At 36.0% G+C, this 23157-nt stretch overlaps 2 protein-coding genes and 1 non-coding gene across 3 annotated transcripts in view; 2 read left to right on the forward strand and 1 right to left on the reverse strand.

The window, feature by feature from the left end:
* LOC137393917 (amine oxidase [flavin-containing] A-like) overlaps positions 1–3821 on the forward strand; it is a 16470-nt gene extending 12649 nt beyond the window's left edge. Inside the window, exons 10-11 of the mRNA XM_068080632.1 lie at positions 1647–1737; positions 3688–3821. Coding sequence (XP_067936733.1) covers positions 1647–1737; positions 3688–3726 — 130 coding nt within the window. The 3' untranslated portion in view covers positions 3727–3821. The remainder of the gene's footprint in view (positions 1–1646; positions 1738–3687) is intronic.
* Trnaf-gaa (transfer RNA phenylalanine (anticodon GAA)) lies at positions 2223–2296 on the forward strand. Its single transcript has one exon. It is a non-coding gene; the product is annotated as a tRNA-Phe (tRNA).
* Positions 3729–15829, reverse strand: LOC137393924 (ADP-ribosylation factor-like protein 6-interacting protein 1). The gene is made up of 6 exons (XM_068080641.1): positions 15716–15829; positions 10732–10865; positions 7151–7270; positions 6618–6735; positions 5877–5961; positions 3729–4183 (listed from the first exon to the last, which is right to left on the reverse strand). The coding sequence occupies exons 1-6, from the start codon at positions 15752–15754 to the stop codon at positions 4062–4064; spliced, it is 618 nt and encodes a 205-aa protein (XP_067936742.1). The 5' UTR covers positions 15755–15829; the 3' UTR covers positions 3729–4061.
* Positions 15830–23157: the final 7328 nt, after the last annotated feature.

Raw genomic sequence — 23157 nt, forward strand, 5'->3', positions numbered from 1 at the left:
CGAACATACTCTCTTGTTTACCATAATAATCCTGCAAAACCTCCACTGCCCCTTCATAAGTAGAATTTACACCATCTACGTTAAATCCTGCACCCCTCAATACTTCTTTACCACTATGCCCAATAGCTCTCAATAGTGGCACTAACCTAGCTCTACCGCTCATAATAGGTACTCTATTGCCATCTTCATCATTTACATAACCTCTCCTCTCGACAGCACTCTCTATACATAAATTCATCTCTTCTATAAATCTCTCCCACGAACCATCCCCGTACTCACCGAACACTAGCTTCGGAAAACCACTCTCCCTCAACACAACATATCCCCACTCAACACAACATATCTCTCGCCACAAATCTACTCTACCCCACTCGTATAAGTTTAATGTAATTGTCACCTCCGAACACGTAATAAATATTTACACCTCACCAACACCGATGCTTCACCGCTACAACACCTCACAACACCACCCTACCTCACGCCACCTCACCTGCACACCCGTAAAAGGGTCTAATCAACCGTTTAAACTTAACCCCGTAACCAGAAAAATGTTCGCTAATGATAACACAAAAAGAAAAAAAATCAGAATTTTGTCAACTGCGCCATGTCGTATAAATCAATGTACTCACATGTACTGATGTGAAGATGAAGAAGAGCCTCTGTCTTTCGTTACACTTCCTTATATCCTCCCCTATACTGCTTTACACTAGCTTATCTACTAGCTTTACCCACTAGCTTTATCCAGCTTTATGCACTCACCGTAATTACCAAGACCACCTGTACTGTCTTGAGCTCAGACACCAATATAGCCTGAGCCTAACAAATCCCATAATACAACAGGGATAGGAGAGGGTGGCAAATATAGCCCTGATGGCTCATGATTTGTGTGCAACAATTCATAGCTTTTATAATTTTAATCTATGGTGGTTCTCAGATATTATCACAGAATTGCTTTAGTTTACTGGATTATGTATCCAAGAAGGTTTTTATGTGAAAATAAATGTGATTTTGTCAGCTTCTCCTCATTAGCTCCAATGTAAACAACAAAGCATGAGGTACAATACAATGACGTTACGTCATGCTATTTAAGTCTGACAAGGCAATCGTTGGGAATAGCTATTATTGGCCAATCTAGGTTTATACAGTATATCTATGGTCTCATGTAATTGTAAAAATGATACTGACTAGCATGTATGCTGAAAGTTGAAGTGATTGCATAACTCAATGAACTTGTAACATTATACTACAGCAATACTCACCCATCTATAACATGTCTGCAACAACTGACTCCTTTTATGGTTCAGCATCTTTTATATTTTAACAAATCAGTATTGAATCCTTGAATCAATGTCTCTGTTCCACAACCTCTGAAATTGCCTCTATTCAAATAATTCATCTTTGCATAATTTCTAAGGTTTTTCTGCAGTTCTTTACTCCTAAATGGCCATATCGTGGTTATGATAGTTTATCGATTGCCGGCATCCTACTGAAATGTTCGGCGCTCTACATATTTGCTTGGGCTGCTTTACTGCCTATAATATGTGTTAATCTGATCCTCACTAGATGAACTGATGTAAATAATGCTAAAGAAATGGCTAACTTTCCTAAACTCGCTGAGATCTGCTCAACTTATCGATATTTTGTAGCCGCGTTGAGTTTGCAGGCACTGAGTCAAGCAGCTCATGTTGTGGCTTCCTTAGTGGAGCCGTGCATGCTGGTACTAGAGCAGCTAATAAGGTAAGTGCATTACTAACAACGTACATCATAACTAATAAGGTATGTGCAATACTAACAACGTACATCATAACTAGTAAGGTAAGTGCAATACTAACAATGTACATCATAACTAATAAGGTGCACTACTGATAAGGCATCTAAATACTGGTAAAATACATGCATACATTAACGAGGTACCTACACGACTGAGTTGCATACAGTAGTAATAAGGTACATAGATTATTAACAAGGTACGTAGTATACTAATAAGGTACATATATTACTAAAAATGTACATATATTACTAATAAGGTACATATATTACTAAAAATGTACATATATTACTAATAAGGTACATATATTACTAATAAGGTACATATATTACTAATAAGGTACATAGTTTACTAATAAGGTACATATATTACTAATAAGGTACATAGTTTACTAATAAAGTACATGGATTGCTAATAAGGTGCATGTACTTAGTTTACTGATAACGTACTTGCAGCCGAAATAGCTCAGTTGGGTGAGTGTTAGACTGAAGATTCTAGAGGTCCCTAGTTCAATCCCAGGTTTTGGCATCCAAAAAATACCCTTTCAAGGTATCAGGTGGCCTAGTGGTAGCATTTTTGACTGTCAACCATGAGGTTGGTGGTTTGAGTACAGCCGATCTGACAAAAAGCTCTCAGCAAGCATCCAACCCTAAACTGTTGGGTCTTTCGGATCTAGACCATAACTTGGAGGCCTGAGTATCACACTGACATCAAATGTACATTAAAGATTCACCTCTGTCGTTCACACATTGGGCAAGTGAAATGACTACTTGGCTCTATCAGACTGGGCGTGTTGTGAAATGCATCCCTTCAAATTAATCTGACAATTCCAAAAGTGGTAGATGATCCCCAAAGTCACCTCTACCATGATACTGCCTGACTCAAGCATGCATCGCTAAGATGCAATCATTGTCGATTTCGACTGACAGCCAGAAAAACATATGCATTGCTAATAATGTACATAATTTACTCATCTTTTTTAATAAGTATTTGTACTGCCACTGTATATATATGTATTATAAGCATGCAGTTGTCTGTTTAAAAATTACCTTCTCAAACTATGATACATTATAAAAGTACATAAAGTATTAAACTTCACTGCACAATCATAGTGTACCATTAGTGACAACATCAAACAGGTGCTGGCGACATGCTGTTTCTCAAAATTGAATAACTGATGATTATTAGTTAGGAAAAGCAGAGGTGTCTAGTAAGTCAAAGTAAAAAGATAATGTTACGCTGATCTTTCTAAAAATGTGTGATTGCTTTACGTGCTTCTAAACGACTACTGCGGTTGGGGTGTAAGTGCAGCAGGTTTGAAATGAGTCTACACTGTCCTCTGCTGCTATTACCTAATTTACTAACCATATTATAGCCATAATAACAGGCTATTAGTACTTCTCTCTATAGCTACCAAATTTATATCTGAGTTATAAAATTAAAATTTGTTTAACTTATCATAACCCATAACCTTGGCTAAAATGGAGCTTTACGAAAAACCTTATCAAAATTTACCTTTTCCAACATGTCATGGGATAAGGTGTGACACCTTCATTTGGCACTTTAATAATGCTTATAAGCCTTTTGGGTTTTGTCTAAAATAGCCTCGAATTAGCAGACTCGAGCTGCGAAACATTGAAACTTTGTTGATAAACATGTCAAAGTCCCCATTAAAATGTTATTCAGGTGATTTGACAGCCTGTTTTAAATACCAGTATCTCTAAATATTATAATATTAACTTGCAAGTCAAACTTCAAATGCTCTGCTATGAGATGCATTATTCAGCAAGTAGTCTGTACTTTGCTAGAACACAACTACCTCCAGCTTGGAAGCTGTCGTCATAGGCTGCCGAATAAAGCTAACAGTTCCTATCTTGTATATATCTTCAAATTAACACTTGTTCATGAAATTATTTTAGATATTGGAGAAGCTGCCGGCAGAAGAAGAGACAAGTTGAACGAAGGCGAACAGCAATGGTATTAACATAAACACTCGTGTAACATATACTTTATAAAATGGAATTGTGTAGTGTGTAAACTACAGCAAACTGGGAATCATGCAAAGTAAAGTGTAACATATCAGTATATTACAGAAAGTGTGCAAAATAACTGGAGTGATATACTAGTAAGTGTGGAAGGGAATTATGTGGACACTCTGAGCAAAATGTGTCGGATATAAGTAGAACTGGGTTGAATACAATAACACATCACAATCAATCTATTATATTGTGCTCTGAACTGTAAAGGTGGGTGATGACATTCACAAATGTGCGAACTTAACGTGAAGAAGGGTTTAGTTGACCTTGGAATGTTCTTTGCCTCGCTTTAGTTTCTGAAATTTCCGACAAGCAGTGCCGATACATTGCTGCACTATACCCTTGTGAAATGCACCCGGCAGCAAACACGCGCATAAAACTAAAACAAAACAGTAGTTGCATGACAATCGATACTTTACCACGCAAATGTTATGAAGTGCGCGCAATTAATCAAAAGACAAAAATGGAATGAACACCGTTTGCTGTATTTATTCAAATCAGTTCTAACTGCAGTCAAACCTCTACTTACAATCACTCCACCATACAAGTTCTTTACAAATATTTAACTCTATACCAAAAATAATTTCCAAAGAATGTCAAAATTTTCTCGAAGTTCATTGAAAATGCATAAATAAATTGCAGATTTGTGCATCAGTACATATGTATGGCGTTCCCTTCACTCAGTTCCCTTCACTCAGTTCCCTTCACTCAGTTCCCTTCACTCAGTTCCCTTCACTCAGTTCCCTTCACTCAGTTCCCTTCACTCAGTTCCCTTCACTCAGTTCCCTTCACTCAGTTCCCTTCACTCAGTTCCCTTCACTCAGTTCCCTTCACTCAGTTCCCTTCACTCAGTTCCCTTCACTCAGTTCCCTTCACTCAGTTCCCTTCACTCAGTTCCCTTCACTCAGTTCCCTTCACTCAGTTCCCTTCACTCAGTTCCCTTCACTAAGTTCCCTTCACTCAGTTCCTTTCACTAAGTTCCCTTCACTCAGTTCCCTTCACTAAGTTCCCTTCACTCAGTTCCTTTCACTCAGTTCCCTTCACTCAGTTCCCTTCACTCAGTTCCCTTCACTCAGTTCCCTTCACTCAGTTCCCTTCACTCAGTTCCCTTCACTAAGTTAAGCATTATGCTAATAGAACGATATTCAATAATTGTTGCCCTTTTTATAATTTTTTTATGGCATAGTTTAGAAAATTTTTTGTTTGAAATAAAGTTATTGCCAATAATGTAAAAAATAAACGGTGCGTCAAACATTCCTTTTTTAAGTTTCAAAATCATAGAAGTGAAGAATATGAAAAAAAAATGTTTTGATTGGTAGTAGTGCTGATAAAAGTAAAATACAACATTCCTTAGAGTTTGTAAAAAAAACATTAGTAAACCTTTTTTGGATTAATCGTATGAAGGATTTACAAAGCATCCAGTAGTTATCGAGAAGAAGAAGGATTTACAAAGCATTCAGTAGTTATCGAGAAGAAGAAACTAAAAGTAATGCGGGGAAAAGAAGATTTAAAGTGAGAGAATGGAGAGACTGGAGCTGACGCTTAAATATGAAAATATTTAAGTAATATCCGGACATCAAATATCAAAATAAAAAATATAGAGAAACTTATTTTAAGTTCACATAGCTCAAGTTAGACTAACTCCGTGTCTACCAGACCATCTCTACCTGTACATCATCCATTTCTTGCATCAAAAAGGCCTAACGTCAAAGCAAAGTGACAATAAAACCTTTTTTATTGATTATTACTTTATGAATTTAGTTTCTTACGTAGAAACAAATCTTACATAGTTTCATATATACAATTTATATGCATTTGTTTTCACACTATGTCTAGTTATCTAAAGCACAGTATTTTCTGATTGGGTTTTTCGACAGTGAGATGATTTATTCAAAATACATTTTATTCCTGTGAGAATATTTACTTCAACTTGTGACGATTTTGACACACGAGATAAGTTATGGAATGACTCAACATGCTACTCATAGGTTTAATCATATTAATTAGTTTTGTATGAAATATGATCATGCGAACAGAAGCAGGATTGAGCATTGACATGAAATACATCATACCAAATACGTAGAGTAGGAATGTGTTGTTGATCGAGTATCCAAACATTCCTAGGATGAAGAGGAAGGCACTGACACTAACAACGTACTACAAATAGAAAGAATACTACAAACATACTGATAAATAAATATGGTTACATACATGAGAGAATGCAGAAAACACTTAATAAAAACCTAACACCCAATTTCCATCTGAGCTAAAATTTTTAACATTGTATTTTCATATCTGAATGGCCAGCCCAAGGCATCTCTGGGCGAGTTATCGAGGGCTCTAGACTCTCCATCTCTTCACATTAAACTAGTTAGAAACTAACAATAGTGAAGCAGCACTAATTCAATCATCAGTAAATACATATCTCAACTGTAATACATTTGTTAAACTCTCCAGGATTAGCTCGTTACAACAACTTAAACACACAAAATATTGATTCTATTTCTGTTTATAGTTGCATAAAAACAGGGCTAAGTGGCTAAAGATATCAATAAAACTACAGATAACTACCTATAATTATTAAATCAGAAATAAATGGCGTCACAACATAATTTACGCAGAGTTAACAAAAGACTTGACCAGCCAAAGACCGCATTCGATTGGTCGACAGTAAATCTTCCGTGTCAGCGGTTTTGATCTGAACACCCATCAACAAACGTTAGAAAAATTGTGGTGTAGTTATTAAAGGAAGCTCAGGTATCGAGAGACATATAACTGTCATCTGTTAGCCAACTGGATTGTAAGACACTTACGGATTTTGGGTTAGAGTGTTTTTTGGTTTGAGAATATTGCCATGCTTTTGTTATCCAGTCGTATGCATTGAGTAGCTGTGTGCAGACTTGCTCATACTCATTCTCCTGCGCTGACTCCCTAAACATAGAGTGATGCTATCAGATAATGAATATCATATCAGGACAGACTCCCTAAACATAGAGTGATGCTATTAGCTGATGAATATCATATCAAGACAGACTCCCTAAACATAGAGTGATGCTATTAGCTAATGAATATCATATCAGGACAGACCCCACACATAGAGTGATGCTATCAGATAATGAATGTAATATCAGGACAGACCACCGAGTAGGTTCAAAAATTTTAACACAGTATAGATGAAATAATTATTTACAAAGAAGTGGCCAATGATATTTTTAATGCTAATATGCAAATATATTGTTTTACCACATTCCTAAATTTTTTACAACTTAACTTGTTCTAACAATTTATCTGTAAGAACACAGCATCTATGACAGCAATTTGACAAAAAGTGACATAAAAATATCACCAGGGGGCGCTTCCACGGAGTCTTGAGCCCCAAGTTGGTAGGAAGTAATCAGCGGTGACAAGAACAAACAAGAGAACAGCCATTGTAGAGATAATGGAAGCTTCAATCCACCACCAAATCCTACAATGATTTAAGGCACCATAGACATCACATCACGTACACTGTTTCACCATTGCATGACAACACTGAAGAGTATGCGCTGTGCTGGGAGCTAGACTAAGGCTCTGAATGTACTGGAATTCATACCACATTTACAGTGTCTTTAGTTGATACAAACAAATGTGAAAAACAGCCTGCACTATGGAAGTGTTTATTTCGTTATCAAAGGAGAATAAACAATATGAAATAAATTATTTTTTTATAAATCTTTTCTATAATAAAAGCTATATCCATATGTTCCAAGCCAAAGTTGGCAGTTCGGAAAAAGATTGCCCCGTACGGGATTCAAACTCATTACTCATAATGATAAAGCCATGAAAAGTCTAGCAGTTTGATTGAAGCTCACTTCACACTGTTAACAATCAGTCAGCCTGAATGCTTGCAGAGGAAATAAACTATTGCTCTGTAATATGAAAGATGGTTCTTGTCATGCAAGTGCCAAGTATTACTGGTACTTTGCCAACAAACATTATGCTTTTTAGCTAAAGCTTTATACAAGCTAATATTATATAGTACTGTCTCATTATAGCTATTAATAATGCTTGTAGCTTTTTACAAAGCTTTTCTATGACCAAACATATAAATACTTGGGTTATCAAATCAGTTGTCTCTGGAGTGTGCAATAAACCATTTCTCTAATTTAATACTCTATTTAATTGCTTCTGTGCAGAAACATAACAGTTCTACATAATTATTCATACTTTGGTAAAATGGCGAATATCAGCTTTCTTCTTCCCATTCCTTGAGTTTCCAGTAAAATTGCTAGTGTTCACTTCAAGCTAATAGCATGAGCAGCATTTGATAGGTAAAACAGTACAATACTTGGAGCATTTGCTTACCAAAATTACTTGCCTATGCCAACCCTTACACTTAGTTGTACAGTTCTTTTTAACATGTTGTAAGAGTAACAAATTTCAAAATTGTGTAGGAAAATGAGGAAAATAACTGTAAGTACGAATTTTTGAGCAGTAATATCTCTCTCTTGCTAAGAAAACTAGCAAAAAGAGACTATAAGATGACACGCCCTACAAACCTGAGAAATACAAGACAGCTATTATAGATAACATTTTTATATAACCATGGAGATATAAAAAGTTGAGCTGTATAATATGATTTGCTTGGTCTTACCACCTACGAGTGGTTTCTCATTGCACAGACACTTGTAAGTTCATAATATTCCATTTCGGGATTTTACTAAATACATTGACATAGTGGCTTCAAGTTCAAGTGCATGAACAATAAATATTATATACTGTCTCTCCATGTATATAATGTCTCATATATGTGTGGATAAACCGCTACATCATTGGGTTGATACTGATAATTCCACAGAGAGAAAGGTTAACCCTTTGGCTGGGGTAGTGACCAAAATGTCGTTTATCGGTTCTGTGGGGCAACGAATTTTATGCCGCTTTCGGTAGACGTTCATAAAGCTGTCGCCTAGTAACAATAAACAAAGGATATAAACGCTAGTAAGACTTAAATATTATCGACAAGACAATAGTCAATGAACTACAATATAAAACGAGTATTTGAAAGGCGTTGCTTTGCGCTGAAAGCTAAAGAAATCGCGACTCCTTTGAAAAAATGGAAGTTGAAAAAATCAGTCAACATATGGCTCGACATTCAAAACAAAAAAATAAAGATTTATTTGATCCCACGATCGTTAATGATCATTCGTTTGATCAATGCAGTAATAATTCAGATGATACTAGTGATGTAAATTCTGAAAACTCTGAATGTACAGAGAAAAGTGATCGTCATGGTAGCTTGGACGATGACGATGCTACTGGCGTTGGCTACGCTGTGGCATTGGACTCTGCCGAAAGGGGTGCTTTCAAGCACTTCATACATAGTTTTCCCCATTGTCTATGCAGCGGTATGTGAGCGAGCATTGTCCTGACGGAACATGACACTATTAGCCTGAAAGCCTCTTTTCTTGTTCCTTGTCTTGCTTCACCACAGCTAGGAGCTTGCCGTAGTATTGAGGGTTAACAGTGCTACCTTGGTTCTTGAAATCCAAAGTTGTAAAACCCCTTCCTTCCCAAAACACTGTGAGCATTACTTTCCGTGTCATCCTGGAACTTACATTTATTCTTTACAGGAGAGTCTGTATGCTTTCACCCCATTGATTGTCTTTTTGATTCCGGTTCATGATACACCCAGATTCCATCCGTGGTTACAACCCTAAATAGCAAAGCATCCCTTTCAGTCTGAGTCTTCTCATGCACTCTCCTTGTTTTGTAATCATCTGTCCTTATCTTAACTACCCAGCAAGCGCTGACTTTGTTGAACGCTAGCTTCTCGCGAACAACATTATGTTCTGTTCCATGCGCAATGTTCATGATCCCAGCAACATAATCTATGATGAGTCTTCTATCGAAGTTAATCAGCTTTTTAACCTCAGTTACTGTGAGAGGAGTTGAAATATCCAATAATCAACGATTTCTTGGCTCATCAGTAATGTCTTCTCACGCATCTTGAATTCATCAACTCACCTGTAGCAGCTTGTTTGTGAAATACAGCTTTCCACATATTGTTCCTTCATTCTACTGTGTATGATACTTGATTTTACGCCTTCATCTGTTAATAATCTTATGACAGCTCTTTGCTCTACGAGGGAGCATGTTTTCAGCTTGGTGGCTAATTTAAGTATAAATATTAAAAAGTTGAATCACTATTAGTAAAAAGTTGAAATTTTGTGTATGTGATGAAGTCTATTTATAGGTCCATTTATAAGTCTAGAAAATATTAAACTGCAAGATAAAATTGAACAAAAGTTATGACAGAATTTTCACTAGTTATTGACTGACTCTAGTATGTAAACAATACTTATCGATATGTCAAAGTGCTTTGGCTGCAGTGACATTAGCCTTCCCATTAACCCGAAACTGCATTGTCACAGTAGTGTTGCAGTGTTGCTACATCTGGACACTGAACAACCAACCTTGGCCTTTACATACTAGCTCTCACCAATACAATGTTACTTGATGTCCTCAACATCTTACTCAATCTCTTAACATATAAAATTAATCTGCACACTTGTTCGGGTTAAATATTTGGTCAGAAGAATTGCTTAAAACATTTCCTTAATGGAGCTTTATGGAGCTCAACAGCACTTGTGTTGGCATACATCATGGAAGAAACAGAGAGATGTATCTAAATGCTAAAACAAGTTGGCTTTGACTATACTAAAATATTTTTGTGACAGCTATATTGAAAGGAAAACCAATCCTGGAGCTAGACCCCTCACCTGCCAGATATCAAGGATGTTATCAAAGGTAAAATATCTGCTTAACACACAAACCAGACAATGTGAAATCATCGTGAATTGCAATCATGTTGTTTGTTTGGCTACACTTTAACTAAAGATTAGCTGTATACTATTTTTAGAACAACTCACAAACATCTCTGGTACTTACAGAAAAAGGCAAGTCACAACTGCTGCGATGATGTAACTGAAGTATCTTTTTTTCCAGAGAAGTACATTTTGGGCAAAAATAAAGAGTTCTCTCCAGTCTGAGAGTGCATGCATCAGATTCTCTTTTCTCAGTGACTAAATAACAGAAATTATATAATTGATAAACTGCATTTCGCTTAACTGGAGAAATCAGTACAAAAAGTCACTCTCGCAGTCATGAAAGCACAACTGCGTGGATGCCACATAGCTAGTTCAGCGAGGCCCTGAAAAGAAAAAAATGTGGTAAGCTGGCTGTTTCATATTGACAACTGCAAAACAATAACTGGTGACCTAACAACAACAGATGTGGGGCAGTGATAGACAGAATGCATATTTTGAAAAATACCACCTAGACAAATTACAAACCTGAGTTGTTGTTAGCAAACTTCATGCACAGATTCAGATATTTGTAGGTTTTGATAAATTACAACGTATGAATTAATAAATTCCGATATGTGCACATGTGCTAAAACTGCTGTATGCTTGAGCAAACACGCTTATGAGAATATATTGCATTGCATGAAAAGATAATTCATTCTAGAGCCCAATATATAGCATCAAAACAACTATGCAATATAAAAATATGTAAAGAATGTAATGTAAAAACCTATTGTCAAAGAGGTAGTTGCGTTTTGTGTATACAACTCCTCACAAATAAGCAATCAATATACACTAAAATCATAAGGTTTATTACTCCTTAAATACAAGCCCTGCCTCTCTGACCAAACTATCACAAATATGATGCTACACAGTTTGATGCCGAATGTGGTCGCTGCGCTTTTGTGTTGCAATCAAAATATACTGAACAACCTTTTATAACTTAATCTCAAAGCTTTTACATGGCGAGTTTGTCTTTTTGGCCATTTGGTAGCAACTTTTACACAAACTAGAGCCTAATAGTTTTTCCATCTGATAATTTGTTTATTTTCAGGTATAGCAAATCCTCCCTTCTCAGTTGATTTGGGCCCCAGGCCAAGATCACCTGAGAAGGGAAGATTTGAATCCTGATGTTGTAGTCACTGCTCAGATCCTAGCTCTTATTTTTCAGTATTCACTAGACATCGGTGAATTACCAGAAATCTGGAAAACGGCTAATGTAGTCCCTATTTTTAAGAAGGGAGAAAGAGAAAATCCCAGTAACTCGCTGTAAAGTAAAGGCCGATCTTGCTGACATGTATCTGTTGCAAGCTACTTGAGCACATACTGCTTAGTAACATTAACCAACATCTAGATAGTGACTTGAGTTCGAACCAGCATGGATTTAGGAACTCTCCTGCACTACACAATTAACAACATTGTGGTACATGCTGTGGTCATTGACCTCTCCAAAGCTTTTGACAAAGTGCCTCACAATTTGCTAATAAAAAAACTATTTGAATCAAATATCAGCACTAGCATAGTCAAATGGATAGCAAACTTTTTATTAAACAGGAGTCAGCAAGTGGTGGTGAACTGGGCTACGTCCACCTCTTTGAATTTTACATCGGGAGTACCCCAGGGCTCTCTCCTGGGGCCTTCTCTTTTTTTGGTGTATATTGATAACATTTCGAATCCTAAAAACATAATCTATTAGGCTTTTTGCAGACGATGTATTAGTATATCGCCCTGTAGAAACTTAGACTGATAGACAAATTTTTCAACAACACCTTGTTTTACTGGGCTGACAGAGAAAAAATGTTTTTTAATACGGATAAATGTCAAATGGTTCCCTTTGCCAAGCAATGCAGTAACGGTGATTTTACGTATTACCTTAACGGTAAGCAACTAGATACTGTGACACATTTTAACTATCTGGGAGTAAATATTACCAATGATCTTAACTGGGACTTGCACATAGACTCAGTAACTGCCAGGGCATCTCAAAGGCTTGGTATGATTAAGCATGTTTTGTATGGTGCCCCCAGAGAAGTGAAACGGATCGCATACCTTACATCGGTTATATATATATATATATATTCGAATCTGTCCAATACGCCCGAGGGCATTATATGAACATAAAATTTGAGATAAAATGATTGATAAGAACGCTAAAACCTAATTTGTTGCAACACTAAGATCGTATTAAAAACTGAGGGAGTCATCAACGCCCTGACCCACAACATTCGGTGCCATTCTGTTATAAAAGGAGTGCTTATATTGGTCTATCCTAAAATGTGGGTGGACTACTCCATGACGGGTTTGGTGGGATGGGTTAAAAGAGATATAGTTATTGAGGTCTAGTTCATATAGACCAAACTCAATTCTTTTTAAAAATTTCAAATCCAAATCTTCTCTTCTATCTTTTAGTTCTTGGATGTTATTTACACGCATGCACTCTGTGACACTATCCATAGGCCCGAGTCTGAAAATCCATCGAACCCCCCGTCTTTGAATTGTTTCTAATTTGTCAGTTAAGCCTTTTGCGTGCGGTGACCATACCTGACAGGCATATTCGAGTAATGGTCGAACAATTGTGTTATAGGCGACAATTTTTGTTGATATGCTTGCATTAAAAAGGCAGCGTCGGATAAGTCCGAGTGCCTTATTACTTTTCTTAGTAATGTTTAAAATATGCTCGTGCCACTTGATGTCGCTTTGTATGAAAACCCCCAAATATTTCAGACCATTCGCCTGTGGTATAAAAATTCCGTTCATAAAAAGTTTAAAATCTGGTGTCGACCTGCCCACCTGCATGTGGATACACTTTTCTGGATTAAATGTCATGCCCCACTGTGTGGCCCAATGCTGTAATGCTGTAACGTTAGTCTGCAAAGCCAGCTGGCTGGTGTTTGTCAAATCCATGCACAGCAGAGTATCATCGGCATACAGTCGACAGTCAGCGTCTTTCACACAGAGTGGCAAGTCATCGATGTAAAGAATAAACAATAGGGGTCCCAGCACTGAGCCCTGAGGTACTCCTGATTTAATACTAAAATTATGTGATGTATAACCATTCACTTGAACTACAGAAGCTCTGTTTCTGAGCCACGCTTCTATCCATTTGAGGGTACCTGTATCAAATCTGTAAGCCTTCAATTTGTGTATTAAAAGTTGGTGGGGCACCTTGTCGAAGGCCTTTGCAAAATCAAACGAGACTATGTGATACTCTCGGCGTTCTGCCAGTGCTTTAGAAGCAAAATGTGTAACATCCAATAATTGGGTGGTAGTGCTAAAATGTTTGCGAAAGCCGTGCTGATTGTCACTTAAAAGGTTAAGACTACTTAAATGCTGCCACATAGAACTAGAGATAATGTGCTCAATTATCTTTGAGGTTATTGAGGTCAAACTTATTGGCCTGTAGTTTTGCGGTAGGTCCCGCCTACCACTCTTAAAAATTGGGACAATATCAGCCAGTTTCCAGTCGAGAGGCACATAGGATTGCTCTATACTGGCCCTCAGCACCGAAACAAAAACGGGTAAAAATTTTGGAACGTTCTTACTGAACTCTTTAAGACAATAAGATGATATTTTGTCCGGTCCAGTTGCCTTTCTGACATCGAGATTTGTAACTAGATTTTTTACACCCGCAATATCTATGCAAATTTTACTCATCGGCTGAACTGGCGGTGATTTTAAAGAAAAGTCTGGACATGCAAAGGTGGTTTCATTGAACACAGAAGAAAAAAAGTCTGCTAGAGAATTAGCAATTCCCTCTGGATCTGTGTTTTCTAGACAGCTGATATTGTTTGATTTTCCCCTAGATTTGTTAATCATATTGTAAAGCGGTTTGGTGTTGCCAACTTTTAGTTCATTGGTGATGTGACACTCTATAAAATCGGTCTTTGAATTACTCACTTCCGTTTTAACGGCGATTTTCATTCCTTTAAGGTACTCAAAGTTCTGCTGTGTTGGGTATTTTTTGTAAACTTGGTAAGCACGATCTCTTTTTCTAATATTTCGTAGAAGAGATCGTGACATCCATGGCTTTCCCCTGGGTCTAGATAGTAATGTTGGGACAAATTCTTTTAGGGCGGACAAGGTGGTGTTTTTAAAAATTTCCCATAGAGTCTGGGCAGATAAATTCTCTTGTTCAGTTCGTAATAACAACTCAAAAAACAGAAAGTCAATTTCTTCGTAGTTTGCTTCGCTAAAGTTATACCTAGTTACACATTTGTCATGGTTCGTTTTGCTGTTGCTATTTGGGAGTTGGACTTCTGTTATGATCATATCATGATCTGAAATCCCAGGTTGAAGCAATGTATCAAAATCAAGTTGATCAAAAAGGCTATTTTCGACAAAGAACAAATCTAGTGTGTTACCCTTTATATGGGTGGGGTCGCGAACTAGTTGTGAGAGATCAGAGCATTGGTTAGGCCAATAATGGAATATGGCAGTGAGGTATGGGACCCATATTTAATGAGACAGATAAAACTTTTGGAAAATGTGCAGAGGAAGTCAGTTCGTGTTATTTCAAGGATTAAGGATACACTAAGTGTATCAGAGGCACGCAACATTCTTAATATCGAACTTTTAGCACATAGACGAAAGAATGCTCGCAATGTCGTTAATGTTACGGTTTTTATCCGAGAGTGGTCACAGTTCGATTATTAACAGTTTTGAACACATACATGATTTTATTTACAACCACGAGACCAGACAGGCAACATGTCGGGCACCCCTGACATTATCCCCAAACCAAACATTTTATCATCAAAGCTTTGCACCCCGAACTTCACGTAACTTGCATGGCTATGATTAAAGGGCACTAACAATTATTTTTAGGTTTTTTGCGTGTCCTCGTGCAAGCGGTTTTTATAGAGCGCCATGGAATTTTTGGCCTTTTTTTACCCGGCCTCAGGGTCTAAAGGCTCTATTTTAACCTAGACCTAACATGGTTTGGTCGCGTGATTGCCATTTTATTTCACTCCAATTTATCATTGATGTGCATTTGTGCAACAATAATGGTGAGATGAAACAGGTGAATTTATGCGAAAAAACATCACAATATTGCTTGAGTAAAAAATCACCTGTTCATTACTGCTGCCTTCAGCTGATAAACCTGACATCGTATTTCATAAATCAAAAAGTATTCAACAATTTTGAAACATTTATTGACAAAACGATTTGTTTATAAAATAAACGTAATAACTGGATACACTGTGCACACGATGCATTATTGTGAGGCTTGTAAAAATATCTCAATTATTTTACCTGCTATATACTGTAATAGAATTTGAAATGACATAGATACACACCGACTGTGATTGGTCAATGGCGAGAACAACCGTTGTTACACTTGAACCTTTCAAATTATGGTGGTTTTTTGTAGGCAGAGCTAAGTGTGTTGAAAAGTTTTTCGAACCCACGTCAAATAGCCTTTTAAAAGTAATTCCGTATAATTTTAATGTGGAATTAGCTGACTACTACCATATGCACTACTCTTTCAAGAATATGCTTGCCTATATTATATAGACTATAGTCAATTCAGGGTGGCTCTTATTCTACAAGAAAAGTACTACGTAAAAGAAATAATTTTACAAGTTAAATTTTACAAGTTTTAAAAAAGCAGCTAAATTCTTGAAGTAAACCGAGACTGAAGTGTCAAGGCTGCAGCCCGGGCTAGACTTCAATTTTTGCTTTAGCCTAGTATCTGATAATATTCAACATTAATAAAATTTTAAATTTAAGCAAAAGGTCTAGTTAGTAATGGCTTTCTTATACCTAAGAAGAAAAACCAAGATTTATTTTTTAACTGTACGTTGTTCATATTCAAAAAGCAAGTGTATGTTAAGACTGTAGGCTGACACGTAATGAATAGTGGATTAATCAATTCAGGTTTTTCTTGTGGTACTTCACATTCAAATGCCATTGCTTCAGTTGATCTTTAAGTAACTCTGCCAGACTTTAGAGTTGCTTTACACCCTTGTCTTGTCTTTTTCTTTTGTCGCATTGACATTGTCACAACAATTCTGTACAATGTAGGAGCAGCCGGGAAGCGCTTTTAATACTGTTACAGGATTCCATTAGATATTCCATCATTAGAATGCATAAGTCTGGTCATGGACTTCTGTTTTTGTAATGAGAAGTGCTCACTGTATGTTGCCTGACTATCCATATCTCTGGCTGTGTTCCTATCCTATTTGAGTTAAGGCATTCACAGAACTATAAGTATCTGTTTACTGCAGTTTGTCATTTCAAGAGTTACAGCATTGTCCAAAGTATTGAAAATTCTTTAAAGATGAACTTTTACAAAATTCTGGTAGATCCTATTGGAAAGTATCGGTATTTTTATCATTCGCGATTGTTTTGTATGTTTACGGTGATCTGACTGCAAGTTTGCAAATATCAGATTGACGTCTCGTATTTGGATCTTCGTTTATCGCTTTACCTGTGATCATATATTCCTCATACTTCACATTGTCTAAATAAAGTCTCATCTTCTCTCAGCTGACCTGAATATCCATTTTCTTTATCCTGTCCAGAATTTTTTTCAGATGCACATTCTGATCAATCCCCAAATACTGTAAGTCATCTGCATGTAACATTTACGCTATCTATACCATCTAGAATCCTATGCAGTCTTTTTGATAATTCTGGATTCAGGCCAAAAGTAGATGACTCCAACGATATCTTCCAAGTTGAATCAAAAATTTTGGTAAGGTTTTTGAAATTTTTTCGCTAATTCAATGTGCGGATACATCATTCCGATTCGGCAAGGGAAAACATTCATCTATTTATGGTTTTGATGAATTATTCAAGATTGGTATTTAGTTATTATTGCTACGTTAAAATATTTTGGTTCCAAAACATTGTCCTATGCCTCCATTAAACTTCTTTACCATCAAAGGATGATTCACACTTGGTAGGTTTTACTCTTTATACAACTCCCTTCATTTGACGTTTCCAACCTTTTTTATGATTTCTTCTTTCATTATTTGGTTGACGCAGGGTGAAGTTGGTGTTGTACTGTTTTCACTTTTTGTCAATATTGATGTCATACTCGTCAGACATCTCACCTAACCTACATATCTTATCATGCAATGATTTCTTATTTTGTGATTTTTATGCAATTCCTAACAAAGTCAGGGCTTCATCAATTTATTCCATTATAAGTCTAAACCATCATCACATTTAACATTGGATGAGGTCGCTATGCTGTGTCAGCAATCGCTAAGTTTTTTTTCTCGAAATTTCACTTTTTCACCTTTGCCACTATTGCCACACCAATGCTACTATTTGAAGGGGTTATTGTGAGTCGTTGGGTCGCTTGCTTTTTGCTATATGATGGTCTTTAATAATGAATTAGCGTCATAAATATTCCAATGTCTTAACATTTTACTGCATTATGACTTTTCTCTTCCAATTGTCTACACACACATTCATACATTCATGCATAATGCCTATTCCTTTCGACAGATGGAACCATTATTGTTTCTTATTTCTAAATCACCAGTGCCACATTTTTCTTGCTAGTAAATCTTTTCTCTTGAACCTTGCTGCATCGTTATTTTTAATTTAATGCATTTTTAAAAATTACTAATGTACTATTTTCTGTGTTTTTTACGATCATGTTTTTTCATGAATGCTGTGATATTCATGTCAGTCAGTAGCTTTAACGTGTATTTGCAAGCCTTTATCAACAATTCATCTCACAAGTTCTTGTTATTTAAAACTTTACCTAGTGCATGATATAACATGTGCTAAATATCCAAGCATGCAAATCATGCTTGTGTACAGCTGTCTCAAATTCTTCAACAAATGGTTCATCCTGCTTCAGGCTAATCAATCTTTGACAGTGAAGGCCTTCGCTTGTGGCTATCAAGAGTGTCTAAAACACTAAAACAGAGCACTAAAACAGAGCACTAAAACTTTCAGAGTTTTATTTTTTCTTAACCTCACAGCCTGTAAGATGACATCTGTTCCTTCCTAGCTACTTTAGAAATTGGCCAAGATAAATTTAAAGCATATCAATTATATCAGTACTGTTTCAGCTTATTCAGGTTCTTCAATATCTTGGTTTTCAAATGAGCCATTGTTTGACATGGTGAGACAGATATTGCTTGGTGTTTATAGGATTTCCCCAGAGCTCTAACACAGAAATGTTCAATGGTATAGGCTCGCACATTATGATGTCACAATTTTCGTATTCGGTGTTGTGTGCTTTTACCGCTTATTTTTATCGCTTACCGCTTATATTTATCAACTACGGTAATGACGCTAGTGGCAGGTGAAGGTAGGACAACTCCAGAGAACCAATGAAGATGACAAAGAAATCAGTGTCATTAGCTGTCCATGTACAGATTATTTCTGTGATAAATAGCTCAGATTCTAAGCACCATGCTATGTTTTTCCAATGATATTATGCACTAGCCGTCTCTTTCTATTGTGATGTTGAGCGGCACGGCTGAGGTTAATTAATTTCAAGCATTGCGTGATCTCGCTAGAGTGCAATTTACATATAGTCCTAGGGCCACGCCACTGCAGGTCACAATTTAATCGATGTGATTTCATTACCTTTATTAACGACAGTATATTTATTGATGATGATGATGAACTCTTTATTGATTAAAAGTAATACAAAAACAGAAAAATGCCCCTTTTTGCGGGCCAAGATGAAAAGTTAATCTTTGAAAGGGTATAAATAAAATCTACAGTGTAATTGTTCTTGTACAGATTTTTACAGTGTTATAATGATATAATATTGTAACGATAATATAATAATATATACAGAATTTTATTTGAAAATAAAGATTGTATGAGTATTAGATAGGCAATTTTTGAGGTTTATATTCCATGAGTGATTGTTCTGTGTCCTCTGAGATTTGGTGTCTGCGGCTCTGGTTTCCATTTCATTAACAACAGATGGCCCTAGTCGCCGCAAAACTAAACCTCAAGCACCAGTTTGTAACTATAGGCTTAATTGAAGCATAATAATATTTAGAAAGCAACATGGAAAGCGATACGAATTCTTCAGATAATAATACTATAAATGTTTAAAATGATCGAAAGGAGGAAAAAAGCAAACTCTAACAATCACGCGAATTCTATTAACCTAGAACATATGTTTGTATTGGTCGGGCGTTAGCATAATCCCCGGGCATTGTTAATCATCTAAAATCTTAGTTTATTATTAGCGCTCTCTGGGTTTGAAAGCAACGATTGTCCCAGAAAAGCGCAGCCTCAATGGCAGCGAAAGGGATCGACGACCTAAGGCTAAATGATAGTTATGACATCACATTGTGGGAACCACAACCAAGTGTTTTTTTTATTGCAGGACATACTTTTGACACCCTGTTTTTCATAGTTCTATTATTCTTTGTGTATTGAATATAGGCTCATTCGAAAGCAAAGACTCTGAAATACTGAAATATATGATAAAAGTACTGATATAATTGATGTGCTTTAAACAACTAAGATTGAAACCAACTAAGTTTTATTTCAATTTTAATCGTTGACAAATCAAGGTATCCCAAGTTGCTCCAAATCTTCACCATAATCCTCAATATTTTGTTTTGCAGTTCAGCTTCTCCATGACATTGTGTATGTTAGATTTGTCAGTTAACTTGCCATAAATGTTAGATTACTTCATGTTACTATAGCCATGATGACCATCAGTATTCCTTTGTGTTCTGATCAAGGTATAAAATAAATAAAATATTTTGAAAAGCTGAAGAAATTGTGAAATAAGAAGGATTTGCTTTCATTAACTACTTCATTTTACCATCCTTAGCTCGTTTTACAATTTTATAATTAGGATTATTGCCATCATCCTCTAATGTAAGGCATGATCAGATTTTTTGTGCTCCTACTTACGATAATTACAGCATAAAAATCCAATAATTGTATTCTAGCGTTGCTCTGCTTATTTGCCATTGCTTGCTAAATCTCTTTTGCACTAGTTTTCTTATCATACCATTTTGCAAGTGCTTGCTAGATTGCATTCTACTCTCTGTTTTTTTACTGGAAGCTTGAAACAAGTTTTTAGCTCCTACCAACGATAATTAATATATGGCTACTAGGTGAATGCCCGGGTAATAAAAAAGTCTTTGGTCAGAAAATTGATTTTGATTTACCATATGCAAACTAACATTTACCATTCTAACTTTTAAATTTCATATCATGAGGAAAGTGTTTTTGGGCAGTTCAAATGAATTAAGGGAAAAAATAAAGCAACTGTAAAAGTTTTCATACTTTTTCAAACAGCTGTAGCTTTTAAATTTCATATCATGAAAAATGTGTTTTGTTGAAATATGTTAGGAGGAAATGTTAGGAGGATGTTAGGTCGTGTTGCCGTGTTAGGTTTTTTGGATCTAGATTTTTTTCGCCTATATGCGTCTATTGCAGAGAGTACCTGATTTCCAGTTAGTAGTACAAAACAACAAAACCTGTAACCAGCAAACACGTAATTCTCTCTTTCCCTCTTCAATTTCAGCGATATACTATGATCCATGGAAAATAAAACATTTCAAATTACCTATTTTTACTAATTTTGAGAGTAGGAGTCTTAGTATATGCTTAAAGTTAAATATAATTTACCCAAAAACTCCCGAATAACTGCCTTTTTTCCCTAGTTTTTGATTAATATTTTGCCACCCCTACCATAAAATGACAGTCTTTCATCGTTGTCACATTGTTTGACCTGGCCAATAAGATGGAACAGCTGGCAAAGCTGTGCAGTGTAGTTTTCAAACTCAAAATCTAAATCTAAAACCAAATTTGGGGCATTTCACGATGGCGACTCTTAGTATCAAATGCTTGTAAATGGCAACTGACGACTGATCATAACTGTGACAATATTTGGCAACTATTTTCATTTGTTAACAAAAAGAAACCAACGGATCAGTAAAATAACCACCATTGTTTATAATATTTGTAAATTTACAAGTGGCTTTATTCAGCATATTTCTTTTGGTGCCATGTTCCAGTTCATCCCAACAGAGCTCGATGAACAAACCCCGCCCACTTGATCGCCATAACTTATCCTGTGGGGCTTTTGTATCATTGGTTTCAGTGTTTGCATCATAAGGTGAAAGTATCGTATAGAGTGGTATAGAAACTCATAGTAATTATCTAATGCCAACACCTGGTTAAAATCATCATTAAAAAGTAGTAACAAAACAATATGTTAACTTAAGTAATTATAGTTACCCACCATAACTTTAATGTATTTAGTGTTCATGATCTGCAAGAAAATGTAACATTCCAATGTGCTACGTGCAGTACGTCCCGTGATGAGATCTTACCTTCAAGACAGACTTGTAACATAAACGCTAAATCTAACTAAAATGAATTTACTAAACACCTACTTGAAGGAAGTTTTAGTATTTTACTAAACTTCAAACTTTCAATTAAAATTTTATCACTTATCTGTATGCCAATCCATTTTCACGATAATGAATAACGCTGAACTTGGTGGTGTTGTGGGAGGTATTTTGGCGATTAGCATATCAACATTTTGGTTATTTCGTCGCAATCAGTACAAAAATCACTAAATTTTAATTTTGAGAAGCTTTTGTTGATATCGCATAGCGGAATACAAATTTGCTCTAGTATGTTGAAGACACAAAAACATCGTGTTTTATAGAGTTAGGCGAAAAATATTTTATAACAAGGGCATCGTAACCCATAAGTGCAATGTATTAGTTAATACGTCATTTTGCGAGTGAAATCAGGAAAAGGGTATACAGTATATAGTGAGAGCGGTGGAATTGTAAGAACCTTTGTAGACTTGTGGTTAGATGATTGGTTTACAAACTTGTGGTTGTAATTTTCGTGAGTTCAAATACAGTATGATGCGAGTTTTTCATTGCAAGATTTTAATAGCTATAACTGGACAGACCGAATCACAGATGACGCACAAACACCGAGATTTATATATGCAGATAACCTTTCAACTTTTTATCCTCTTTAAAGTACCAAATTCATACAAATGTTGAGCTATAACTATATAGACCAACTCCTTTGAGAGAATCAATTGACCACCATGTTATTGTATGTAATAACTCTTTAGAGCTCACGACACAAAGCAGACTACATTTATTGAATTGAATGTTGAATTGATTAAGTTTATTTATACATTGAATATACTTGGTGGAGCAAATTGTGCAATAGATTTCTCAGAAATTTAGCTTCTAATCTTTGTGACTATTCAAAAACAATTTGGTCATCTATATAAATATATGTATGAAAACAGTAAAACTTTTCTAAAAAACCACGTATTTTACTTACCTGCATATTGCCCATGCATTGTGACTGCATTCTAAATAGTTGAGAAACTTCTGTACTTTTGCTAACATTATTGCATATATTAAGTTTATTTTTCTGTACATCTTTTGGAGATGAATTTGGCAAACAACTGATGGCATTTGTTAAAGCCCTCTTGTATGGGATTAGGAACTAGCTGATAAACATTTTAGCTTTGATTTGTGGCCACTTGCAATTACATCAACAAAGATTTTATAAGTTATTA

Source organism: Watersipora subatra, chromosome 1, assembly GCF_963576615.1.
Source record: "Watersipora subatra chromosome 1, tzWatSuba1.1, whole genome shotgun sequence".
Taxonomy (NCBI): Eukaryota; Metazoa; Bryozoa; class Gymnolaemata; order Cheilostomatida; family Watersiporidae; genus Watersipora; species Watersipora subatra.

What these genes read in the sequence shown, in the direction of transcription:
- LOC137393924 (XM_068080641.1), bottom strand. Translation starts at nt 15,754, where the DNA reads ATGTCAGGTTTATCAGCTGAAGGCAGCAGTAATGAACAG. An exon ending in AAGGCAGCAGTAATGAACAG is followed by an intron (nt 10,866 to 15,715) that starts GTGATTTTTTAC and finishes TCTGTTATTTAG; the next exon opens with TCACTGAGAAAAGAGAATCT. An exon ending in ATTCCTACTCTACGTATTTG is followed by an intron (nt 4,184 to 5,876) that starts GTATGATGTATT and finishes GTTTTGTTTTAG; the next exon opens with TTTTATGCGCGTGTTTGCTG.